Genomic DNA, 22,649 nt, shown 5'->3' with positions numbered 1-22,649 from the left:
CCTAGCTATGAGTTATATGATCACTGACGGCACTTTCTGACTGAAATGTCCTCATCCTTCCACCCTTCAGGCGCCAGGAACTCCGAGAACTTCGGCTGCTCCAGAAAGAAGAGCATCGGAACCAGACCCAGCTGAGCAGCAAGCATGAGCTGCAGCTGGAGCAGATGCACAAACGTTTTGAACAAGAAATCAATGTGAGCGTGAGAAAAGATGGGTCCCTATAGGGCTTCTTGCTTCCATGTTTTCTTTAAGCGGAAGTTGCAGAGTGAGGATGATTGGGCATGGAGAGTAATTCACAACAATTGCCCAATTCCTCTGTTTCCTGATCTCATTAGGCATTGACTTATAAACACAGCATTGCATGAAGGTCACGATGCTCCTCTGAGTCACACAGGAGGATCTCTAGAGGGGACATAACCTTTGAGCCCCATGCAACAACCCTGTGAGGTAGATGGTCTGGTCTTCCTTTTGCATGTGAGAAAAAAAAACTCAGAGAGGTTCAGTGACTTGTCCCAGGTCACACAGCAAAGAGGTGATAGACCTGGGATTCAAACCCAGGTCTAAGCACGGGCTCTGGGCTTTCCCCATCTCCCTCCCAGGTATAAGGTGACTTCCCTGAATTTCCCTTTCTGCTCCTTCCAGGCCAAGAAGAAGTTCTTTGACACAGAGCTGGAGAACCTGGAGCGTCAGCAAAAGCAGCAAGTGGAGAAGATGGAGCAAGACCACGCTGTGCGCCGCCGGGAGGAGGCCAAGCGGATCCGCCTGGAGCAGGAGCGGGACCATGCCAGGTTCCAGGAGCAGCTCAAGCTGATGAAGAAGGAGGTGAGTACGTGCTGGGTGGAAGCAGGGGTGTCTAGGAGGATTAGGACCCTCTCAGCTGCAAGTAATCAAAACCCAACTCAACCTTGCCTCAGAAACAGAGGGAATTTTGGGGAGCTTGTATACATGAAAAGCTCACATCCAGCTATGTCTGGATCTACACCCTCCAGCTGTGCCATTAGGAGCCCCTTCCCCATCATTTGGGCTCTGCTTTCCTCTGTGTGGACTTGGTTTCAGGCAGGCCCTCGCCATGTGGCCTCAGGCAGCTTCCTGTACATCCCCCCAGCTTAGCAGCCCTCACTGAAAGAGAGCAGGGGGAAGGAAGGGATGGCAGTTCAGGGAAACTTGAGATGCTGTCTCCAGAGGGGCAGTGGGTGCTGGATGGGTGCACACACGTCCTCCATGCCCTACTCTCCCTTCTCCCAGAACAGCAGCCCCCTAGTTTGGACCTATGTGCCTCTTCTCCCTCTTTCCCCATCCAGCTGGAAGGGGGAGTGGGAGGTGGCAAAGAGGTAGATGGTCCTGAGACAAGGGAAGGGTGGCGTATTTCTCAGCCTGCCCAGGGAAGGGCATCTGGGTCCCAGAGACCAGCCCACACCTCCCCCTGTAGAGCCAGACACTGGGAAGCTGGGACAGACTTTCTTTCCTAAACTCTCAGGAGGAAAAAGGGGGACGAGGAGGGTAGAAGCCTTGGGGCAGCCGTACCAATCAAGGCTGCTTCCCAATCTCCAGATGGGAGCAGTAGGTGAACAGCTTCTATGGTGCTCGGGGACCTCAGAACCCAGCTCCTAGACTTTACTGTGACGGACATGACATTTGGTGTATCCAGGGGCCCTCCGGTGGCTGCCTGTGGGAACCGGGGCCACTGGCTGGCTGAGCAGGGCCAGGGCTGGGATGAGACAACTTGTCTAGGGCACAGAATTTAAGGAGGTGCCAAAAAACTCCATAATCAAGATAAAGAATATTCTGATGCAGTGTTTTAAAATAAAAATTCGTGTAAAATATTCATGATGAACAGAATATCAGCTATTTAAAACAGAGGCAGGGGACTTCCTTGGCGGTCCAGAGGTTAAGACTCCGCGCTTCCACTGCAGGGGGCGCGGGTTTGATCCCTGGTCAGGGAACTAAGATCCCATGTGCCGTGTGGTGCAACCAAAAATAAATGAAATGAAATAGAATAAAATAAAATAGGCAGGATATGACAGGGCTGGGGTTAGTGTGAGGCGATGTGGCTGAGCCCTGCAAATGTAGGACTTGATCCTGTCTGTATTTGAATTTTGTTCATAATTTTTTTGGGGGGATGAATTTTGAGTTTTTAAAATTGTATTTATCTTGATTACTGAGTTTTTTGGCATTCCCTTTTGTGCCTGAGGTGAGTGCCTTGACTTACCCTGGTCCTGAACCTCCTGCTGAGAGATGGGCCAGTGGGCTGAGATGTGTGGGGGGAGGAGGGAGAAGCTGATACTAAGCACATCCCCAGCTCCAATGCCGGGAGCACAGACTTGGTTCCAAGTCTTGGCTGTGTGGCTCAAAGCAAACTGCTGGGCTTTGGACAAGCTACAGGCAGGCCTTGTTTTAATGCACTTTGCAGATACTGTGTTTTCTTTTTTACAAATTTAAGGTTTGTGGCAACCCTGCGTTGAGCAAGTCTTTCTGCACCATTTTTCCAACAGCATTTGCTCCCTTCCTGTCTCTGTGTCACATTTTGGTAATGCTTGCATATTTCAAACTTTATCATTATGATTATATTTGTCATGGTGATCTGTGATCAGTGATCTTTGATGTTACTTTTGCAAAAAGATTACAACTCGCTCAGATGATGATGAGCATTTTTTTAGCAATAAAATATTTTTTAAGTTATATACAATTGTTTTTTTTTTAGACATAATGCTAATGCACACTTAACAGACTACAGTATAGTGTAAAGATAACTTTTTCTATGCACTGGGAAACCAAGATATTCACGTGACTTGCTTTATTGAGATGTTCGCCTTATTGTGGTGGTCTGGAACCGACCCAGCAATATTTTTCGAGTTCTTGCCTGAGTTCTGGCTGCCTTCTGTCACAGTGAGAGTTATTCAGCTACTGTTGTATTGAATATCTACATGTGTGGCACTGTATGAGGTGCCAGGGATACTGTAATGAACAAAATAGGTAGGGTCCCTACACTCAAGGAGTTGTTAATTGCCAGGGAAACCAGGAAAAAAAAAGCACAACATCAAATAAAAAAGCACTTGCCCATTGCATACATGCTGTGAGAGCAAATAGGTTGGTTAACTAGAGAAGTTACGGAGAGATCAGTATGTGACATTTAGGCTGAGACCAGAAGGATGTTTCTAGGAGGGTGGAACGGCATGTGCAAAGAACATTCCAGTAATAAGAACATGCCAGGAGGGTGGAACAGCATATGCAAAGGCCCTGAGGTGTGGGAAAGAGCTTGGAAGGAACTGAAAAAATGATCAGTGTGGTAGGAGCTTAGGAAGCGATTGGGAGATTTGTACGAGATGAAATCAGACAGGTAGAGAGGAGCCAAATCACGGAGGGAGGTGAGTCAGAGGCAGGAGTTTGCTGTTTGATTCGGTGCTGTTTACCGTGCATTCCTGTCAGATATTTTGAGCATTAAGTGAGAAGCACCCAGTGTCTGCCCCAGAACAAGTACCCCGCGGATTCCAGTTTCCTCTTGGTTCCTCACCCCATCATGTATGCACACCCTTTGTACGTGTGGGTGGGGGAAGGAGTTGTGGGGACTGTAAAAGTGGGAAAAAAGAGGAGGTGCCTGGGACGGGGAGGTGTGAGGGGTCCCCACGGAGTTCCTCGCCCTTGGCCGGCACTGACCTTTAACAAAGGTGGACGTTCTCGTTGTTGGCAGCGTTCTGGGAGGGTTTTCAAGCCTGTCAGTGAATTCTGAGACAGTGCGTGGGATCTGGTACTTGGGCTTCTACTCAGATTCAGTTTTTAGATTTTTCTTTTTCCCTGGGTGTTTTTCTTCAAAAAGTTTTCATGGAAAGAAAAAGCTTGACCTCTTTGCGCTTCTGGCTTCTGCCGTTTGGTAGGACTGTGACCCTGTCACTCTCCTCCCATGAGGCATTCTTGCTGCCAGGACTCGGGCTCGCTGCTGGCTTTAACCTGCTTCATGGTGGAGCCAGGCGAAGTGTAGGCTTGCGCTTGCTTCCGGTTCCCAGAGCTAGCTGTGGGGGTTTTGTTACTTAATCAGTATATATTTTTAGAGCTCCTACTGTTTGTCACCCCTGTATTAGGCAGTGATGAGCAAATCATACACAGCCCCTGTCCTCAGATTTGCCATTGTTGTAAGAGGCTGTCAGTATGGAAAGAGTTGCATGTTACATGGTTATAAGAAGTTTGAGAACGTACTACATTTTTATCAGAGGGAGTAAAGGGGGAAGATGGTCTTTTCCACTTGTAAAGAGAGAAGCAAGTTCTTTTAGGATGGCATCCTAGGGAAGTGGTTGTGTGGGCCTGGAGTCAGAGAGACCCGAGTTTGAATCCCGACTCTGAACTCAGGCAAGCTGCTTAAACTCACGGAGCCTCTGTCTCCTCTGTGAAAGCAGATAATGACAGGATCACTCATGAAGCTGTTCTGGATAGAGACTAAATGACAGAATGCAGGCCAGGCACCTGGCACCTGGTAAGCACTTACTGCATGGTGGCCCTTTCGGTTATTCTTACCATTATCATTATTATCAGTTTCCAAAGTAAGGTCTAGAGATTCTTGCTGGTGGGGGCCGGTGAAGGGCTTTGCTTCATGGTACGCCCCCAGGTGTCCCACAATTCCATGTCCTGCCATTGCCTACTCCACAGTCTGAAGACCTTTGATCACAAAGGTCACCTGTGTGAGGGCTGCTGGTGAAGCCCAGCAGGGAGGGGTACGCCCTTGGATTGGTGGTTAGGATGCACCAGCAGGGGTGAAGGACAAAAGTGGGAATGAGTAGGACCCCCAGGTGAGCAGGTTCTGAACTACCCACAGATGCATTAGCCAGCCCAGTGCTGCATCAGAGAAATCCACACGTGGATGCTGGAGAAGAAGACCATACACAGACTCACGTGGACTTGACTTTCATCAGTTCAGAGCAAGGAAGGGCTCACCTTGTCCATCTCCCTGTGATCCACTGAATGTGAGAAAGCCAGTCGTGATGTGATCTCAGGCATAGAAAACATACAAAAATAACAGAGGGCAAAACTTGAGATGCCTCATGGGAACTCTTTCATGGTTACAGCAATTGTTATGAAATATCATACTAATGACCTTCCAGCATTTAGAAGGTATGCATATAGGAAAAATCATTATTAGTAAGCTAGTTGAATGGGGACGTATTTATTCTTCATTGTTGTTTCAAGTAATTAACTAAATCTAGTACTGTGTGTGTCTACATATAGAAATATAATAAATGTATAATAAGTGTGTTCTATGAGAATGGAATTGATGGTCTGCTCCTCAGTCCCCATGCACACAGTACACTTAACATCCACGAGAAACTCAGTGGACAATTGTAACTTACTTCTTAGATCATCTAAATTTGAAAACAAATTCAATCAGTCTTGAAGGAAATCTTTCCAGAACTCTTTGTTTTCCTGCCTTCCTAGGCAAAACTCATTAAACATAATTTAACTATTTCTTAAATAGTCTGGATCTCTGGAGTTATATTCCTGGAAGGACCCTAGAAGTTTTAGTTAAAGGCCAGATAATTTTTTCTGATGAGAAAATGGGAAACAAGTCCAGGGACTGTTCCAAAGATGTGCAGTTGGACCAGAAAGCAGGATTTCTGACATGTAGTAGAAAGCCTTGTTTTTTTTTTTCTTTTTTTTGAGGGAAAGAGGTGGAGGGAGAGAAAGCCTCTCTTTATAGACCTCAGCCAGAGTGGCGCTGGTACATCCCTGTCCTCAGGGGTTACTTACGGGCAGGTCCAGGTGTCCCTTTGCTAAGTAGCTCCATGTGACTACTCTGAATGTTCTTTTGCTTTCTCCCTCCATTGTCAGTGGTATAAGACTTCTTACTGTTTTCAGTACCTTTAGCAGAAACCTCCAGACCCTTTTCTAAACTGCTGTTTCTCATCTTCCGTCCTGGAAAGCCACATCATCAAGCTTGAAAAACACACTTCTAAGCTAATGCATCCTTTCAATTGTACGATGCCTCGAATGGGGCTGTCAGAGGCGTTTTGACGAACACCTGACTGGTGCTGAATTATGGTTATGTACCATATATCCAAGGTAGCCCTTGGACATGGAAGGTGAAGTGGCACAAATGAGATTTTTGAGATATTTTATGAGGACTTCTAACACAGTGATTCTCAACCAGGGACTCTTGTGCTCACCAGGGGACATTTGGCAGTGTCTAGAAACATTTTTGTTGTCACAATTGGGGAGAGGGTGCTACGGCATCTAGTGGGTAAGGGCAGCGATGCTATTAACATCCTGCATAGTGCGTAGGACATCCCTTGCAACAGAGAATTATCTGCTCCCAAAGTCAATAGGGCCAAGGTTGAGAAACCCTAATCCAAGACCATTAAAGCTAAAGAACAAAGGGGCCGAATTCAGATTACAAACCTAAAACCATGAAAGAAAACACCCAAGAACTGGAAGAAGAGACAGTAAAGAATAGCTGGTAGGATTTTGGGGTCAGGTGACAGTGTATGTTTAACTTTAGGAGAGGCCGCCAAACTTTCCCAAAAGAGTCTGTATTATTTTACGTCTCCAAGACAATGTGTGAGAGTTCCCGTTGCTCCGCATCCTCACCAGTACTTGGTATTATCAGTTTTATTTTTTCTGTTTTAGCCATTCTGATAGGAGGTGGTAGCTCATTGTGGCTTTTTATTTGCATTTCATTAGTGACTAAAGTTGAGTATCTTTTCCTGTGCTTTTTTGCTATCTATATATCTTTTTTGGTGAGGTACCTGTTTAAACCTATTATCCATTTATTTAACTGGGTGATTTGTTTTTTTTATTACTGAATTGTGACAGTTATTTTTACATTCTGAATACAAGTACTTTGTCAGTTATATATTTTGCAAATGTTTGCTCCCAGTCCGTGGCTTGTGTTTTGATTCTCCTAACAGTGTCTTGCATAGAGCAGAAGCAGTTAATTTTGGTGAAGTCCAGCTTATCATTTTTTCTTAGGGATCGTGCTTTTAGCGGCTTATCTAAGAAATCTTTGCATAACACAAGGTCACATGTTTTAATTATTATTTATTTATTTATTTATTTATTTATTTTTGGCTGTGTTGGGTCTTCGTTTCTGTGTGAGGGCTTCCTCTAGTTGTGGCAAGCGGGGGCCACTCTTCATCGCGGTGCACAGGCCTCTCACTATCGCGGCCTCTCTTGTTGCGGAGCACAGGCTTCAGACGCGCAGGCTCAGTAGTTGTGGCTCACGGGCCTAGTTGCTCCGTGGCATGTGGGATCTTCCCAGACCAGGGCTCGAACCCATGTCCCCTGCATTAGCAGGCAGATTCTCAACCACTGCGCCACCAGGGAAGCCTGGTCTGGTGGGTTTTTTACCTTGCTCCTTCATCTGCTGCACATTTCTCTGTCTTCTCACTTTGCCTAACTTGCTGTGTTTGGGGTCTCCTTTTCACAGGCTGCAGGTTCATAGTTCCCATTGTTTTTGGTGTCTGCCCCCAGTGGGTAAGGTTGGTTCAGTGGCTTGTGTAGGCTTCCTGGTGGAGGGGACTGGTGCCTGTGTTCTGGTGGGTGGGGCTGGATCTTGTCTTTCTGGTGGGCAGGGCTGCATTTGGTGGTGTGTTTTGGGGTGTCTGTGAACTTAGCATGATTTTAGGCAGCCTCTCTGCTAATGCGTGGGGTTGTATTCCTGTCTTGCTAGTTGTTTGGCATGGGCTGTCCAGCACTGGAGTTTGCTGGCCGTTGGGTGGAGCTGGGTCTTAGCATTGAGATGGAGATCTCTGGGAGAGCTCTCGTCGATTGATATTACATGGGGCCAGGAGGTCTCTGGTGGTCCAATGTCCTGAACTCGTCTCGTCCACCTCAGAGGCTCAGGCCTGACACCAGGCCAGTGCACCAAGACCCTGACAGCCACATGGCTCAGAAGAAAGGGTAGAAAAAAATAGAAAAAAAATTTTTTTAATAAAAAAATAAAAAATAAAATAAAATAATTAAAATTAAAAAATAAAAAATAATCAAAATTAAAAAATTAAAAAGTACTAAAAAAAAGAAAAGAAAAAGAAGAGAGCAACCAAACCAATAAACAAATCCAGCAATGATAACAAGCGCTAAAAACTATACTAAGATAAACATAAAAATCACAAGTCAGTTGCAGACAGCAAACCCCAAGTCTACGGTTGCTCCCAAAGTCCACCGCCTCAATTTTGGGATGATTCGTTGTCTATTCAGGTATTCCAGAGATGCAGGGTACCTCAAGTTGATTGTGGGGATTTAATCCGCTGCTCCTGAGGCTGCTGGGAGAGATTTCCCTTTCTCTTGTTGGCACAGCTCCTGGGGTTCAGCTTTGGTTTTGGCCCCGCCTCTGTGTGTAGGTTGCCCTCAGGCTTCTGTTCCCACCCAGACAGGATGGGGTTAAAGCAACGGCTTATTAGGGTACTCTGGCTCATTCATGCCAGTGGGGGGGAGAGGAAGGGGTACAGTAGTTATAATGGGAATGCGGGGCGAGCCTTTGGCGGCAGAGGCTGGCGTGACGTTGCAACAGCCATGTGTTCTCCTGGGGAAGTTGTCCCTGGATCACGGGACCCTGGCAGTGGCGGGCTGCACAGGCTCGCGGGGGGGTGGGGGGTGGGCATGTGGATAGTGACCTGTGCTTGTACACAGGATTCTTGGTGGCTGCAGCAGCAGCGTTAGTGTTTCACACCTGTCTCTGGTGTCCGAGCTGATAGCTGTGGCTCGCGCCCGTCTCTGGAGCTCGTTTAGGCGTTGCTTTGCCTTCTGTGGGCAGACGGGGAAGGAATCCCCTCTCCTCGGGCACCCCGAAACAATGGTCTTTTGCCTCTTAGGCAGGTCCAGAGTTTTTCCTGGACTCCCTCCCAGCTAGCTGTGTTGCACTAGCCCCCTTCAGGCTGTGTTCATGCAGCCAACCCCAGTCCTCTTCCTGGGACCAGACCACCGAAGCCTGAGCCTCAGCTCCCAGCCCCCACCTGCCCCAGCGGGTGAGCAGACAAGCCTCTCAGGCTGGTGAGTGCTGGTCGGCACCGATCCTCTGTGCAGGAATCTCTCCACTTTGCCCTCTGCACCCCTGTTGCTGCGCTCTCCTCCGTGGCTCCAAAGCTTCCCCCCCGCCCCCCACCCCATCTCTGCCCATGAAAGGGCTTCCTAGTGTGTGGAAACTTTTCCTCCTTCACAGCTCCCTCCCAGAGGTGCAGGTCCTGTCCCTATTCTTTTGTCTTTCTTTTTTCTTTTTTCTTTTGCCCTACCCAGGTATGTGGGGATTTTCTTCCCTTTTGGGAAGTCTGAGGTCTTCTGCCAGCCTTCAGTAGGTGTTCTGTAGGAGTTGTTCCACATTTAGATGTATTTTTGTTGTGTTTGTGGGTAGGAAGGTGATCTCCACAGCTTACTCCTCTGCCATCTTGAAGGTCCCCCTTAATGTCAATTTCTAATGTCAGTGCTAGAGTATAGAAAATATTGGTATATTGATCTTGTATATTGACCTCACTAAACTCACTTACCAGTTCTACTACTTTTTTTTTTTTTTAAACATCTTTATTGAAGTATAATTGCCTTACAATGGTGTGTTAGCTTCTGCTTTATAACAAAGTGAATCAGTTATACATATACAATATGTTCCCATTTCTCTTCCCTCTTGCATCTCCCTCCCTCCCACCCTCCCCATCCCACCCCTCTAGGTGGTCACAAAGCACCGAGCTGATATCCCTGTGCTATGCAGCTGCTTCCCACTAGCTATCTATTTTACATTTGGTAGTGGATATATGTCCATGACACTCTCTTACCCTGTCACATCTCACCCCACCCCCTCCCCATATCCTCAAGTCCATTCTCTAGTAGGTCTGTGTCTTTATTCCCGTCTTGCCACTAGGTTCTTCATGGCCTTTTTTTTTTTTCCTTAGAGTCCGTATATATGTGTTAGCATACTGTATTTGTTTTTCTCTTTCTGACTTACTTCACTCTGTATGACAGACTCTAACTCCATCCACCTCATTACAAATACCTCCATTTCATTTCTTTTTATGGCTGAGTAATATTCCATTGTATATATGTGCCACATCTTCTTTATCCATTCATCTGTCGATGGACATTTAGTTTGCTTCCATGTCCTGGCTATTGTAAATAGAGCTGCAATGAACATTTTGGTACATGACTCTTTTTGACCTATGGTTTTCTCAGGGTATATGCCCAGTAGTGGGATTGCTGGGTTGTATGGTAGTTCTATTTGTAGTTTTTTAAGGAACCTCCATACTGTTCTCCATAGTGGCTGTATCAATTTACATTCCCACCAACAGTGCAAGAGTGTTCCCTTTCCTCCACACCCTCTCCAGCATTTATTGTTTCTAGATTTTTTGATGATGGCCATTCTGACCGGTGTGAGATGATATCTCATTGTAGTTTTGATTTGCATTTCTCTAATGATTAATGATGTTGAGCATTCTTTCATGTGTCTGTAGGCCATCTGTATATCTTCTTTGGAGAAATGTCTATTTAGGTCTTCTGCCCATTTTTGGATTGGGTTGTTCGTTTTTTTGTTATTGAGCTGCATGAGCTGCTTGTAAATCTTGGAGATTAATCCTTTGTCAGTTGCTTCATTTGCCAATATTTTCTCCCATTCTGATGGTTGTCTTTTGGTCTTGTTTATGGTTTCCTTTGCTGTGCAAAAGCTTTTAAGTTTCATTAGGTCCCATTTGTTTATTTGTGTTCTTATTTCCATTTCTCTGGGAGCTGGGTCAAAAAGAATCAGTTCTACTACTTTTTTTTTTTTTTAATTTTATTTATTTATTTATTTATTTATTTATTTATGGCTGTGTTGGGTCTTCGTTTCTGTGTGAGGGCTTTCTCTAGTTGCGGCAAGTGGGGACCACTCTTCATCGCGGTGCGCGGGCCTCTCACTATCGTGGCCTCTCCCGTTGCGGAGCACAGGCTCCAGACGCGCAGGCTCAGCAATTGTGGCTCGCGGGCTTAGTCGCTCCGCGGCATGTGGGATCTTCCCAGACCAGGGCTCGAACCCGTGTCCCCTGCATTGGCAGGCAGATTCTCAACCACTGCGCCACCAGGGAAGCCCCTCTACTACTTTTTAAAAAATAGATTTCTTGGGATTTTCTACATAGACAATAATGTCTGCAAACAGAGTTTTATTTCTTCCTTTTTATTTTTTATTTTTTATTTTTTTTTAATTTATTTATTTGTGGCTGTGTTGGGTCTTCGTTTCCGTGCAAGGGCTTTCTCCAGCTGCGGTGAGCGGGGGCCACTCTTCATCGCGGTGCACGGGCCTCTTATTATCGTTGCCTCTCTTGTTGCGGAGCACAGGCTCCAGACGCACAGGCTCAGTAATTGTGGCTCACGGGCCCAGTTGCTCCGCGGCATGTGGGATCCTCCCAGACCAGGGCTCGAACCCGTGTCCCCTGCACTAGCAGGCAGAGTGTCAACCACTGTGCCACCAGGGAAGCCCTTCCTTTTTAATCTATATGCTTTTTGTTTCTTTTTCTTACTTTATCATGCTGGCAAGGACCTCTAGTGGGATGCTGAATAGGAATAGTAGAGTGGACATCCTTGCCTTGTTTCCAGTCTTTAGGGGAAAACATTTAGTATTTCATAGTTAAGTATGATGTTAGCATTAGGGTTTTTTTGTAGATGCCCTCTTTCAGATTAAGGAAGTTCCCTTCTATTCCTAGTTTGCTAATAGATTTTGTCATAAATGGATGTTGCATTTTGTCAGATGTTTTTCCTATATCAATTGATGTGATCATATAGTTTTTCTTCTTTATTGATATTGTGAATTACATTGCTTTGTCTTCAAATATTGAATGAGCTTTACATTCCTGGGATAAAGTCCACTTGGTCATTATGTAGTTTACTTTTTATATATTACTAGATTGAATTTGCTAATATTTTGATGAGGACTTTTGAGTCTATGTTTACAAAAAGGATTTGGTTGGTGGTTTTCTTGTAATGTCACTCTGGTTTTAGTTATCTATTTTTTCTTGAATGAGCTTTGGTAGTTTCTTTCAAGGAATTTGTCTATTTCACCTAAGTGGCTGAATTTATTGACATAAAGCTGTTCATAGAATTCCTTTAGTATCCTTTTTAATGACTAGGATCTGTAGTGATTTCTCTTTCACCCTTCATACTGGTAATTTGTGTTGTAGTACCCTCTTCCTCTCCCTCCTCCTTTTCCTTCTCCACTTCCTCCTTCTTCTCTGTCAATCTGACTAAAGGTTTATTAATTTTATTGACTTTTGCCTGATTCTTTGGCCAGAAACACAATGTTTCTTACAGTTTTAGCCACTGCATCACTGTCTAGGACAGGGGCAAAGCCAGGAGAGCAAAAGGAAAAAAAAAAAAATCCCAGGAAACTTACCCCCGGTACCAGACCCTTCTATAAGTTTTGACTCCCTTTCATAGCCACCTGATTTTGTTTGAGTCCTCAGTTAGTTGCTTTTTGTATTTTATCCAGAGTTTTTCACTGTAATCAGCAGGAATGAGAGGCTGCATTGGCTTACCTCACCATGCCAGAAGTAGAACTCTCCTGGAGTGCTCTTTTTTGATCATGGACAGTATGGAAAAATCCTTCACTACCTGCTCCTAAGAGCCCTGTCAGTGAGTGCATGTTTTGGGGTGTCAGGTAACTGTGAAGGTATGGGTTACTCAGAGAAAACTGTTTGAGGAACTCTAGCTTCCTTATAGTGAAGTGTCATGAATCTCTTCTTCTTCTGTCATAAAAAACAGAAAGCCAGTTCCAGCTGGCTTGAGAATACTATTAGTTCACCATCTGCCCACCTGGCATCTTTTGGAGTCTCAGAGACATCAAACCCAGAACTCCTGTCTCTGACCAGGAGGGCAGAAGTGTCACCAGGAATCCTTCATCTCTTAACATTGCTTCCATGCATTGATTCTGTCTCAGGCAGACCCCTCCAGGGTGGTCCACCATGGCCTACATCCTCCCAGCTCAGCAACCCCAAAGGACAGAGAGTGGCTTTCCCCAATAATTCCAGCACCCATCCTGAAGCTCTCACTAGCCCAGCGAAGATCACACGCTCATCTCTGAACCAATCCCAGATGCCAAGGCATGGAATATGCTGATTGACAGCTTGGATCATATGCCCAGCCTAGAGTCAGATGGGGCTGGGGGCATCAGCCACACCTGAACCTCGGAGACTGAGCAGGGGCTACCTAATGCATGCATTCTCAACCGGGGTGATATCACCCCCAAGGAGTTAAAAACATCTTAGATATTATAATGATCTAACAGATTGACAGTATATCTGTGGGATTAAAGTTTCATGGTATTGGGTAATCAGGGAAAAAATGTCTAAAAGGGCTTTTGAGGGGGCAACAATTTAAAAAGAGGTTGAGAAACACTGTCCTAAAGGAAACTGAGGTGCTGTCATCAGAAGAAGGGGGATGGATACCAAACAGCAAAAACAGCATCTGTCTGCTCTGAAGGAGTCTGGAAACTGGAGCCAGCAGCAGACAGGTGGCCAGTAGGTGCCATCTGTCAGCGGAGTGGGGAGCAGAGTCGGGGTAGTGCCTAGAAAGCTGAACCTCATCTTCAGTCTCCCTGGCCCAGGAGTTCTGGGATTGAAGGCTTATTCAGTATGAAGTGTGGAGGTACCCTGACCCAGCCATTCTCTGCTGTCTCTGGTGCAGGTGAAGAATGAGGTGGAGAAGCTCCCCAGGCAGCAGCGGAAGGAGAGCATGAAGCAGAAGATGGAGGAGCACGCACAGAAGAAGCAGCTTCTCGTGAGTCCTCGCCCCTCAGCTGGGGAGTGGAGGGGTTGGGGAGTCTCAGGTTTGAGTCCCTGAATGGTGACCAGAGCTCTTCTCTGTCTACGCCCATGCCCTGCCCTTTGAATACTCACCTATCTCTCATTCTGAGTAAATCAGACCATCCTGATTATCATCCCTGTTATCATCTCCCCCATGCAGCCTTCCTTGATTGCCCTTGCTCCAGCTGGAAGTGAGCTCTCCCATCTCTAGGAGATACCACAGACCTTTACATCCACCTCTCCCAAAGCCTTTAGCGCTTCCTGCCTTGTTTTATAGCTGTTTGTACATCACATCTCCTTGACCAACCCAGTACATCCCTCTGCCCACTTGACATCTTTTGGAGTCTCAAAGACACCAAACCCAGATCTCCCTGACCTGGTCCTGTTCTCGTGTTCTGAGGGGACACCGTCCTCCACTGTGTTGTCAGGCCAGAAGCCTTGTCATTCCTGACACCTCTTTTCCCTGCAATCCTTCATCACCTCTTGAAGCTTGGTTTTTGTTTTTTTTTAATCTCCAAACTCTCTCTGGATCCATCAACTTGTCAACATCTCTGTGACTCCCTAGCCATTCTTGTCTTTTGCCTGGACTACTGCAGTAGCCTCCCAGCTAGTTTCCCTCCAGTTCTTGCAGTTCTTTCTCTCATACCAGTTGTTGTGATCAATACGAATTCCAAATCTGATCATGGCACCCTTCCCCAACAGCCCTGGGCCTTTAAAACCTTCAGTGGCTCCCACTTTGTCCATAAGATCAGATCAGCCTTCTCACATGCTTTCAAGGCCCTATAGGTCTGGTTCTTGTCAGCCTCTCCCAGCTACACTCAGTCCCCTCTACCCCAGCCTCAGTAGCCTTCTTTTCACTTCACGCTCTCATTTTGTCCCACTTCCTCTGCCCCCAAATGCAAAGAAAATTAGAGTCTCCAATTACAAATGTTTTGTATATTATCTGGTTTAGCATTCGTGGCTTACCAGGATAGGTGCTGTTTGTTTTCCCCTTTACAGAGGAAGAAGCTAAGGCTCACGGAGGTGACACTGCACAGTTAACAGTGGGGTCCAAGGCCTCAAGCTGAGTCTGACTCCAGGACACCATCATACTTTCCTCCAACCTGCCCCTTGACAGGTTGATTAGAAAAAGAATGCAGGGCTAGGGAGGGTTGGGGAGACAGGCCCTAGTCCCCACAGAGGGAGAGCAGACTGGCCCTTTTAGGAGGCCACTCTGGCAATTGCATCAAGAGCTTCAAAAATGTACACATCCTTTGGCCTAGATTTTCTGCTTCTAGGACTAATCTTGAAGATGAATCATCACAGAGGTTAAAGGACATTTAGCTACCAGACTGTGAAGAGCAGCCGTATCTAAAATAAAGAAAACCTGTAAACAACTATTATATATATTGGGTAGATAAGTTGGGTATAGCTAGCTATACCATGAAATATATTCAGCCATTAAAACTTAGTTTTGATAGAAGACTATTACATTATGACATGGAAAGGTCTTTTTAATAATGTTTAAAAGTTGTGGTAAAATAGACATAACATAAAATTTGCTATCATCTTACCCATTTTTAAGTGTGCAGTTCAGTGATATTAAGTACATTCACATCACTGTGAGTACCATCACCATGATCCATCTCCACAACTCTTCATCTTGCAAAACAGAAACTCTGTACCCATTAAGCAGTAATTCCCCATGACACCCTGCCTTCAGTCCCTGGCAACCACCATTCTACTCTCTGTCTCTACTAATTTGACCTCATATAAGTGGAATCATACAGTGTTTGTCCCTTTGTGTCTGGTTTATTTCACTTACCTTGTCCTCAAGATTCATTCGTGTTGTAGCATATATAAGAATTTCCTTCCTTTTAAAGGCTAAATAATATTTCATTGTATGTATATACCACATTGTGTTTATGCACTCATCTGTTTATGGACACTTGAGTTGTCTCCAATCCCTTGGCTGTTGTGAATAATGCTGCCATGAATATGGGTGTACAAATATTTCTTCAAGTCTTTTAAAATAATTTTTGTGAAACAACAACAGATGTAAATACATTTATATAGGTACACCAAAACCAGTTGCTAGCATTGAGTGATAAGATTAGTGCAAATTTTTAGTTTCTTAACATGTTTCCTAAAAATTTTATTTAAAAGAAAATTTTTAATTTATTATATTTTTATTGAAGTATAGTTGATTTACAATGTTGTATTAGTTTTGGTTGTACAGTGCAGTGATTTAGTGATATATATATATATATATTCTTTTTCAGATTCTTTTCCCTTATAGGTTTTTTTTGTTTGTTTGGTTTTGGATTTTTTTGGCTGTGCCCGATGCGCAGCTTGCGGGATCTTAGTTCCCTGACCACGGATCAAACCTGGGCCCTCAGCAGTGAAAGCTCCAAGTCCTAACCACTGGACCACCAGGGAATTCCCCCTTATAGGTTATTACCAAATATTGAGTATAGTTCCCTGTGCTATACAGTAGATCCTTGTTGGTTATCTACTTCATGTATAGTAGCTAAAACTTTTAAATTTAAATTTCAGTTTTTTACTCTTTATTAAGGAAAATTAAAAACATAGGCAGAAACAGGTATAATAGTATAATGAATCCCCATATACCCATCACCTGTTCTCAGTAATTATCAACTCCTGTCCACTCACTGCCCCGCTCTACTGTATTATTTTGAATCAAATCCCAGACATAGTATCATGTCACCTGTTAATATCTCAATATGTATCTCTAAAAAAATTATCCACAATATACATAAACACGCCTAAAATTTTAAATACTTAATAGGACCGGGACTTCCTCGCCAAGCAGAAGGAGGACCTGGAGTTGGCGATGAAGAGGATCACGGCCGACAACAGGCGGGAGATCTGTGACAAGGAGCGCGAGTGCCTCACTAGGAAGCAGGAGCTCCTTCGAGGTGGGTGCCCGAGAGCGGGCGTGCATGTTGGCCCAGACTCTCCACGAACGTACATCCCAGCCCCGGGCAAGGAAGAGCTGCTAGGTCTTCTCCACCCTAAGACCAAACATCGGCCTTTATGCTGAAACATGAGGAAGATCCCCACTGAAGTCAGGACTGAGGCAGAGATACCGGTTAGCAACAACACTACCTGACATTATTGTGGATGTCAAGGAAAGGAGAAAAAAAAAAAAGGAAGCAATGTAGAGTGGGTGGAAATTGCACGTGAGCTGGGTTAACGGGGGTCGGGGGGCCGTACTGAGAGCCGCTCCTAGCAGCCATCACGTATTGAGCAACTCCTCTGCCGAGCCACGTGCCTTAATCCTGCACCTTAGTCACACTGCATCCTATCCGTAACCCTGCACAGTAGGCCCTACTGTTCTCCCCGTTTTTATAGATGAGGAAATTGAGGCTTGGAGACTGACTCTTCTTCGGCCTGGGGTGCACAGTTAATGAGTGGTAGAGTGGGCCTTGGCTGCAGACCTTATCTTGAAACCAAGCTCTCAACTACCCTTGTGTGGTGGCGCTTTGGCAGGTTTGCATGCTGGCGAGTCCCTCCCAGCATTAGACTCTCCAGAGACAACAGTGTGAGCCACCACCCAGAGGGAGGAGGGCGGGGGAAATCCTGGGGAAGAAGGGGGTCAGAGAGGGGGCTTATGTATCTGGATGCTGTCACTCAGCAGGGGGAGCTCAGCTGAGGCGGCTCTGGGGTAGAGAGCTCTGGAGGGTGCAGAGCTTGGGGTCTGTATATAGCCCCCAGGCTATCTAATTTATGGCTAGCAGATGTTGGGTACAATTTTATGGGGTATGCAAAGCAAGCAGGCTCCAAATGGCCAGAAGTCTGTTGTTTGAACTGCACTTAAAACAACTGGATGGGTGAAAATTAGAGTTTGGTGCCTGTGGGCTTTGGAGCTAATGGTCCCTGTCTGTTGTAAAGATGTAAACGTAGGACTAATATACGAGTGCTGTCTCTGGCTCATTATTATAACAGGGGCCACAGCCAGGACTCTGATGGCCAGGGCAGTTAAACAGTATAAACCACTCAGTACTTGATGTGGGCCAAGAACAATGGGGTCCTTGGTATTCCGACTTTCTGAATAGAGCCACGGATGTTTCAGAAAAGCCCTTGTTTCCTTTTCTTATCATGTGATGGTCTGTAAGAACCATCCTACATGTGGGACTGGGGTTCTGATTTTGGTTTGGAAGCCAAATCACTGTTTTGATGTTCTGTGGATAGATGCTGGCTTTCATGGAACAGGAGTGCAGTGAAATAAACAACTTCGCAGTGGGCTGAGCATGACCAGCTGTATCTTGCAGGGCGTGAGGTTCTCCATCTGACACCAGCTCCCTGCCCTGTCCTGACCACAGGGTCGGTTAATAGACTTCCAGTGATAAAATGCCAGATAACTGTTTCAGTAATGCATATATGGGACATGAAGGGTCTCACCTATTTTTTAAAGGAGGAAATAGTGACAAGAGGCTGTCTTCTTCATGGGGTTTCCACGTGAGCCCTTCCTATTTGCCCATTAGGAAAGCAGAGGTGCAATGTAGATTGAACATAAAAGTATCTTCCAAGGACATTTTCCCTCCACGGTATGGTTGTGCCCATTTGGCAGAGATGGAAGGTGAGGCCTGGAGAGGATTTTGTGTTCATCTCAAATCCCAGTGATGCAGCTGGGTTTTAGCCTAGGTCTCTGGTTTCTCTGGCTCCTGACTCCAAACACTCCCTGCTGTACCGTGCTGCTGGGTGCTGTCATCCCTGCAAGTTTCTAGGAGTTGGCTCAGCCCACATAGTCTAAGGACGTGGCACAGTTACCAGCCAGTGTGAGGAGACCTGGCTTGGGGCAGTGGAGGGGAGGGCCTGGCGGGGCTCTGGCCACCTGCACCTCACCGGGTGACATGTCCTCCGCAGACCGGGAGGCAGCGCTGTGGGAGATGGAGGAGCATCACCTGCAGGAGAGGCACCAGCTGGTGAAGCAGCAGCTCAAGGACCAGTACTTCCTCCAGCGGCACGAGCTGGTGCGCAAGCATGAGAAGGTGAGGCTCCTAGTCAGCTTGGGTTCGGGGGCTGCCACTGGGAGACCTGGGAGACCCGTGAGGCTGCCCCCTCAGTGGGGCATCACTTGCTCCTGAGAGCAGCCAAGTTGGCCACAGTGAGGCTTGAGAGGTTCTTGGGCGATGTCCTGCCTCAGGACAGGGGCTAGGAATTGGGGAAACTGTGCAGGGAAGCAGATGGCCCAAGCAGCTCCCTCGCTGACTCTGACACCTGATGTACATGTCTCTCTCACTTTTTTCCTCTTTTCCCTTTTTTGGTCCTGCCTTTCTTTCCATTTTCATTTTATATCTCTTTCCCATGCATTCCCTCAGAATACTTTTTTAATTGAAGTATAGTTGCTTTACAATGTTGTGCTAATTTCTGTAGTACAGCAAAGTGACTCAGTTATATGCGTACATACATTCTTTTTAAAATATTCTTTTCCATTATGGTTTATCTGAGGAGATTGGACACAGTTCCCTGTGCTGTACAGTAGGACCTTGATGTTTATCCATTCTAAATGTAATAGTTTGTATCTGCTAATCCCAAACCCCCAGTTCATCCCTCTCCCTCCCCACCTGGCCTTGGCAACCACAAGTCTGTTCTCTATGTCTGTGAGTCTGTTTCTGTTTCATAGTTAGGTTCATTTGTGCCATATTTTAGATTCCACATATAAGTGACATAATTTGGTATTTGTCTTTCTCTTTCTGACATACTTCACTATGTATGACCATCTCTAGTTGCATCCAGGTTGCTGCAAATGGCATTATTTTGTTCTTTTTTATGGCTGAGTAGGATTCCATTATGTATATGTATCACATCTTCTTTATCCATTCATCCGTTTATAGACATTTAGGTTGCGTCCATGTCTTGGCTATTGTGAATAGCACTGCTATGATCATAGGGGTGCATGTATCTTTTTGAATTATAGTTTTGTCCGGGTATATGCCCAGGAGTGGGATTGCTGGATCATATGGTAACTCTATTTTTAGTTTTCTGAGGAACCTCCCATACTGTTTTCCATAGTCGCTGCACCAACGTACATTCCCACCAACAGTGTAGGAGGGTTCCCTTTTCTCCACACCCTCACCAGCATTTGTTATGTGTAGACTTTTTAATGATGGCCATTCTGACCAATGTGAGGTGGTACCTCATTGTAGTTTTGATTTGCATTTCTCTAATAATTAGTGATGTTGAGCATCTTTTCACGTGCCTACTGGCCATCTGTATGTCTTCTTTGGATAAATGTCTATTAAGGTCTTCTGCCCATTTTTCGATTGGGTTGCTTGGGGGTTTTTTTTTTGATAAGTCGTATGAGCTGTTTTTGTATATTTTGGAGATTAAGAAGGCATTTAGAAGGTAAGAAGGTGAGGTTACTAACGGGAAGCTTTAAGGTGAGAAGAGAAAATGGTACTTAAGAGGAGTAGTGAAATGACACGAGCCTTGCTCTGCTGAGCATTCTGGACCACGCAGGTCCTGGGCTCCTGAGTTGCGTGTGGCAGCCTTGGCATCTGACCACACCCGCGTACGTGGAACGCAGCTGACCTTGGCCCCGGCTGGGTGTCCCCCTCAGGAGTGCGAGCAGATGCAGCGCTACAACCAGCGCATGATGGAGCAGCTGAAGGTGCGGCAGCAGCAGGAAAAGGCGCGGCTGCCCAAGATTCAGAGGAGCGAGGGCAAGACGCGCATGGCCATGTACAAGAAGAGCCTCCACATCAACGGGGCGGGCAGTGCCGCTGAGCAGCGCGAGAAGATCAAGCAGGTGGGGGCCGGGGGTGCACTGGAGTGGGGCCAGATCCAGGTTTGGTGCGGCCTGAATCTTCTGTGGTTGGGGGAGTATAGAATATAAGACGCAGCACGGGGTCTTGGAGGGAGGAATGGAATGGAAGCCAGAAGTCACAGCCCGGAAGCCTAAAAGCCTCACGTTGACTCCCCCTCTGGTGGACAGGGGAGGAGGCTTGGCGTTGCTTTCTCATGCGTGTTCCCTGTCACACTCAGGGTGTCTATCCTGCAGCTGCTTCTGCTGGTAAACTCCTTCCTCTCCTCTACTGAGACCCCGCTCACAACTCACCCATGTGGCTCGGGGATAGAGTCGGTGGCCGTGGGCTCCTGTGACTCCTGCTTACTACATACGCTGTCCTAGCATGTCTCAGTGTCCTCACCAAACTGGGGGCTCCTTGAGGGCAGGGGCTTGGTCTCAGCTCAGGGGGGAGGACTTGACGGGGGGGCACAGCCTGAGTGGTGCAGGGCACTGTGGCTCTGTACAAACCAGACCCTCAGATGGGGTCTCCCTGGGACAGGGCTGAGCTGGGCCCCCAGCCAGGCCCGTGGCCCGCTGAGGCGCCTCACCTGTTCTCTGTTGCAGTTCTCCCAGCAGGAGGAGAAGAGGCAGAAGTCAGAGCGGCTGCAGCAGCAGCAAAAACACGAGAGCCAGATGCGGGACATGGCGGCACAGTGTGAGAGCAACATGGGCGAGCTGCAGCAGCTGCAGGTACTGCCCTTCTGCCCCGCCCCTGCTTGCCTCACCGCCCCCGAGGCAGTCAGCTCCCTGGGGGCCCAAAGACCCTACAAACGGGGAAGGTGTCTGAAGCTCAGGGTGGAATGGTTTCCATCCTGCCGTTCTGTGTGATGTTGGCCAAATCACATCACCCTCCCAGGCCATAGTTTCCACATTCGTAAAATAGGCAGGGGGTAAGGATGATAATTCCTATTTTGCAGAACTGGAGTGAGGCTTTGTAAATGAGATGACAGAGCTGAGCTGAACGTGCCATGCCCGGGGCCTGGCAGTGGGCGTGCTGCTGGATTTCTCGGTCACCACTGTGTCTTGGGAAAAGGTGTCCCAATTACCCTAATACCAAACCAGACGTTACAAGGAGGAAAACTACAGACCTGTATCTGTCTCTCATGAACACAGATGCACAAATCCCCAATGAAACGTGGCCAAATAGAATTTAAAAATGTATAAAAAGTAGTATACACCATGACCAGGTGGGATTTATCCCAGGGCTCGTGCAATATATGAAAATGAGTTAATGTAACCCATGACATCAACAGGCTAAAGAAGAAACATCACATGATCGTATCATCAACAGATACAGAAAAAGTACTTGACAGAAGCTGACTCCCTGCTCATGATAAACACTCTCAGTAAACTAGGAATAGAGGGGGACTTCCTCAACTTGATAAAGGGTATCTATAAAAACCTACAGCTACCTACCATCATCCTTAATGGTGAGAAGCTCAAAGCTTTCCCACTGAAGTCAGGAAAAGGTATCCTGATATTGACAAGCCCCTTTGTGACCTCTTTCCCTGGGGAGATCCTTGACCTTTTGTTCGCCTCACAAAAGGTTTGCCTCACCCTAAGGGTCCCCCACCCGGGAGCTGGTACTTGGAGCCCCCTTGTGGTGGAGCGAGGCATTGCCATACCTGACAGATGGGCTGACACAAACCTCTGTGACCTCAGGAAATTCTCTAGGCTATTGGATCCATCTGGCAATTTCTGGAAAGGCAGGGAGGTGTGGAGGAAACATTGCAGGTATTGAAGCCTGTCAGGTAGGGGCTCTGCTGCTTGTTGCTGGGTGAATTTTAGCCAGGCCACTCACCTTCTGTATCTATGTTACCAACCCTGCCTCGTGGGTTTACTGTAAGGATGAACTGAGAAAACCCGTAAAGAGTGCTGGGAGCCCAGCTCTGGGCAGGCCAGAGGTACTCAGGGCTGCTGTAAGTATTATTCCCAACCAAGGCAATTTCTAAATTCCCAGAACCCTTGAGCTTGAAACCCCAAATAAAAATCCCCAAGGGGTTCTACTCTTCCAGTCCAGTAGGGTTGAGGTATCTGGATAAAGGCACTTTCCCCCTGCTTATACACTCCTTATAAACCACAAGATTCCCTGTGAGGAATCAACAGGGAACTGTCACTTTTGCCTA

The 22,649-nt window shown here is 46.5% G+C and overlaps 1 protein-coding gene across 2 annotated transcripts in view; it reads left to right on the top strand.

The window, feature by feature from the left end:
• STK10 (serine/threonine kinase 10) overlaps positions 1-22,649 on the top strand; it is a 120,616-nt gene that overhangs the window by 90,186 nt on the left and 7,781 nt on the right. For both annotated transcript variants that reach the window (XM_082380858.1, XM_082380859.1), the window contains exons 11-17: positions 71-194; positions 643-822; positions 13,612-13,704; positions 16,519-16,648; positions 18,600-18,724; positions 20,296-20,484; positions 21,088-21,213. In XM_082380858.1, the coding sequence (XP_082236984.1) occupies positions 71-194; positions 643-822; positions 13,612-13,704; positions 16,519-16,648; positions 18,600-18,724; positions 20,296-20,484; positions 21,088-21,213 (967 nt within the window). The remainder of the gene's footprint in view (positions 1-70; positions 195-642; positions 823-13,611; positions 13,705-16,518; positions 16,649-18,599; positions 18,725-20,295; positions 20,485-21,087; positions 21,214-22,649) is intronic.

This window comes from Balaenoptera borealis, assembly GCF_965194805.1.
Source record: "Balaenoptera borealis genome assembly, chromosome: 2".
In the NCBI taxonomy this organism is placed as follows: domain Eukaryota; kingdom Metazoa; phylum Chordata; class Mammalia; order Artiodactyla; family Balaenopteridae; genus Balaenoptera; species Balaenoptera borealis.
Note: the sequence above shows the minus strand (reverse complement) of the source record. Positions and strands in the feature narration are given on the sequence as shown.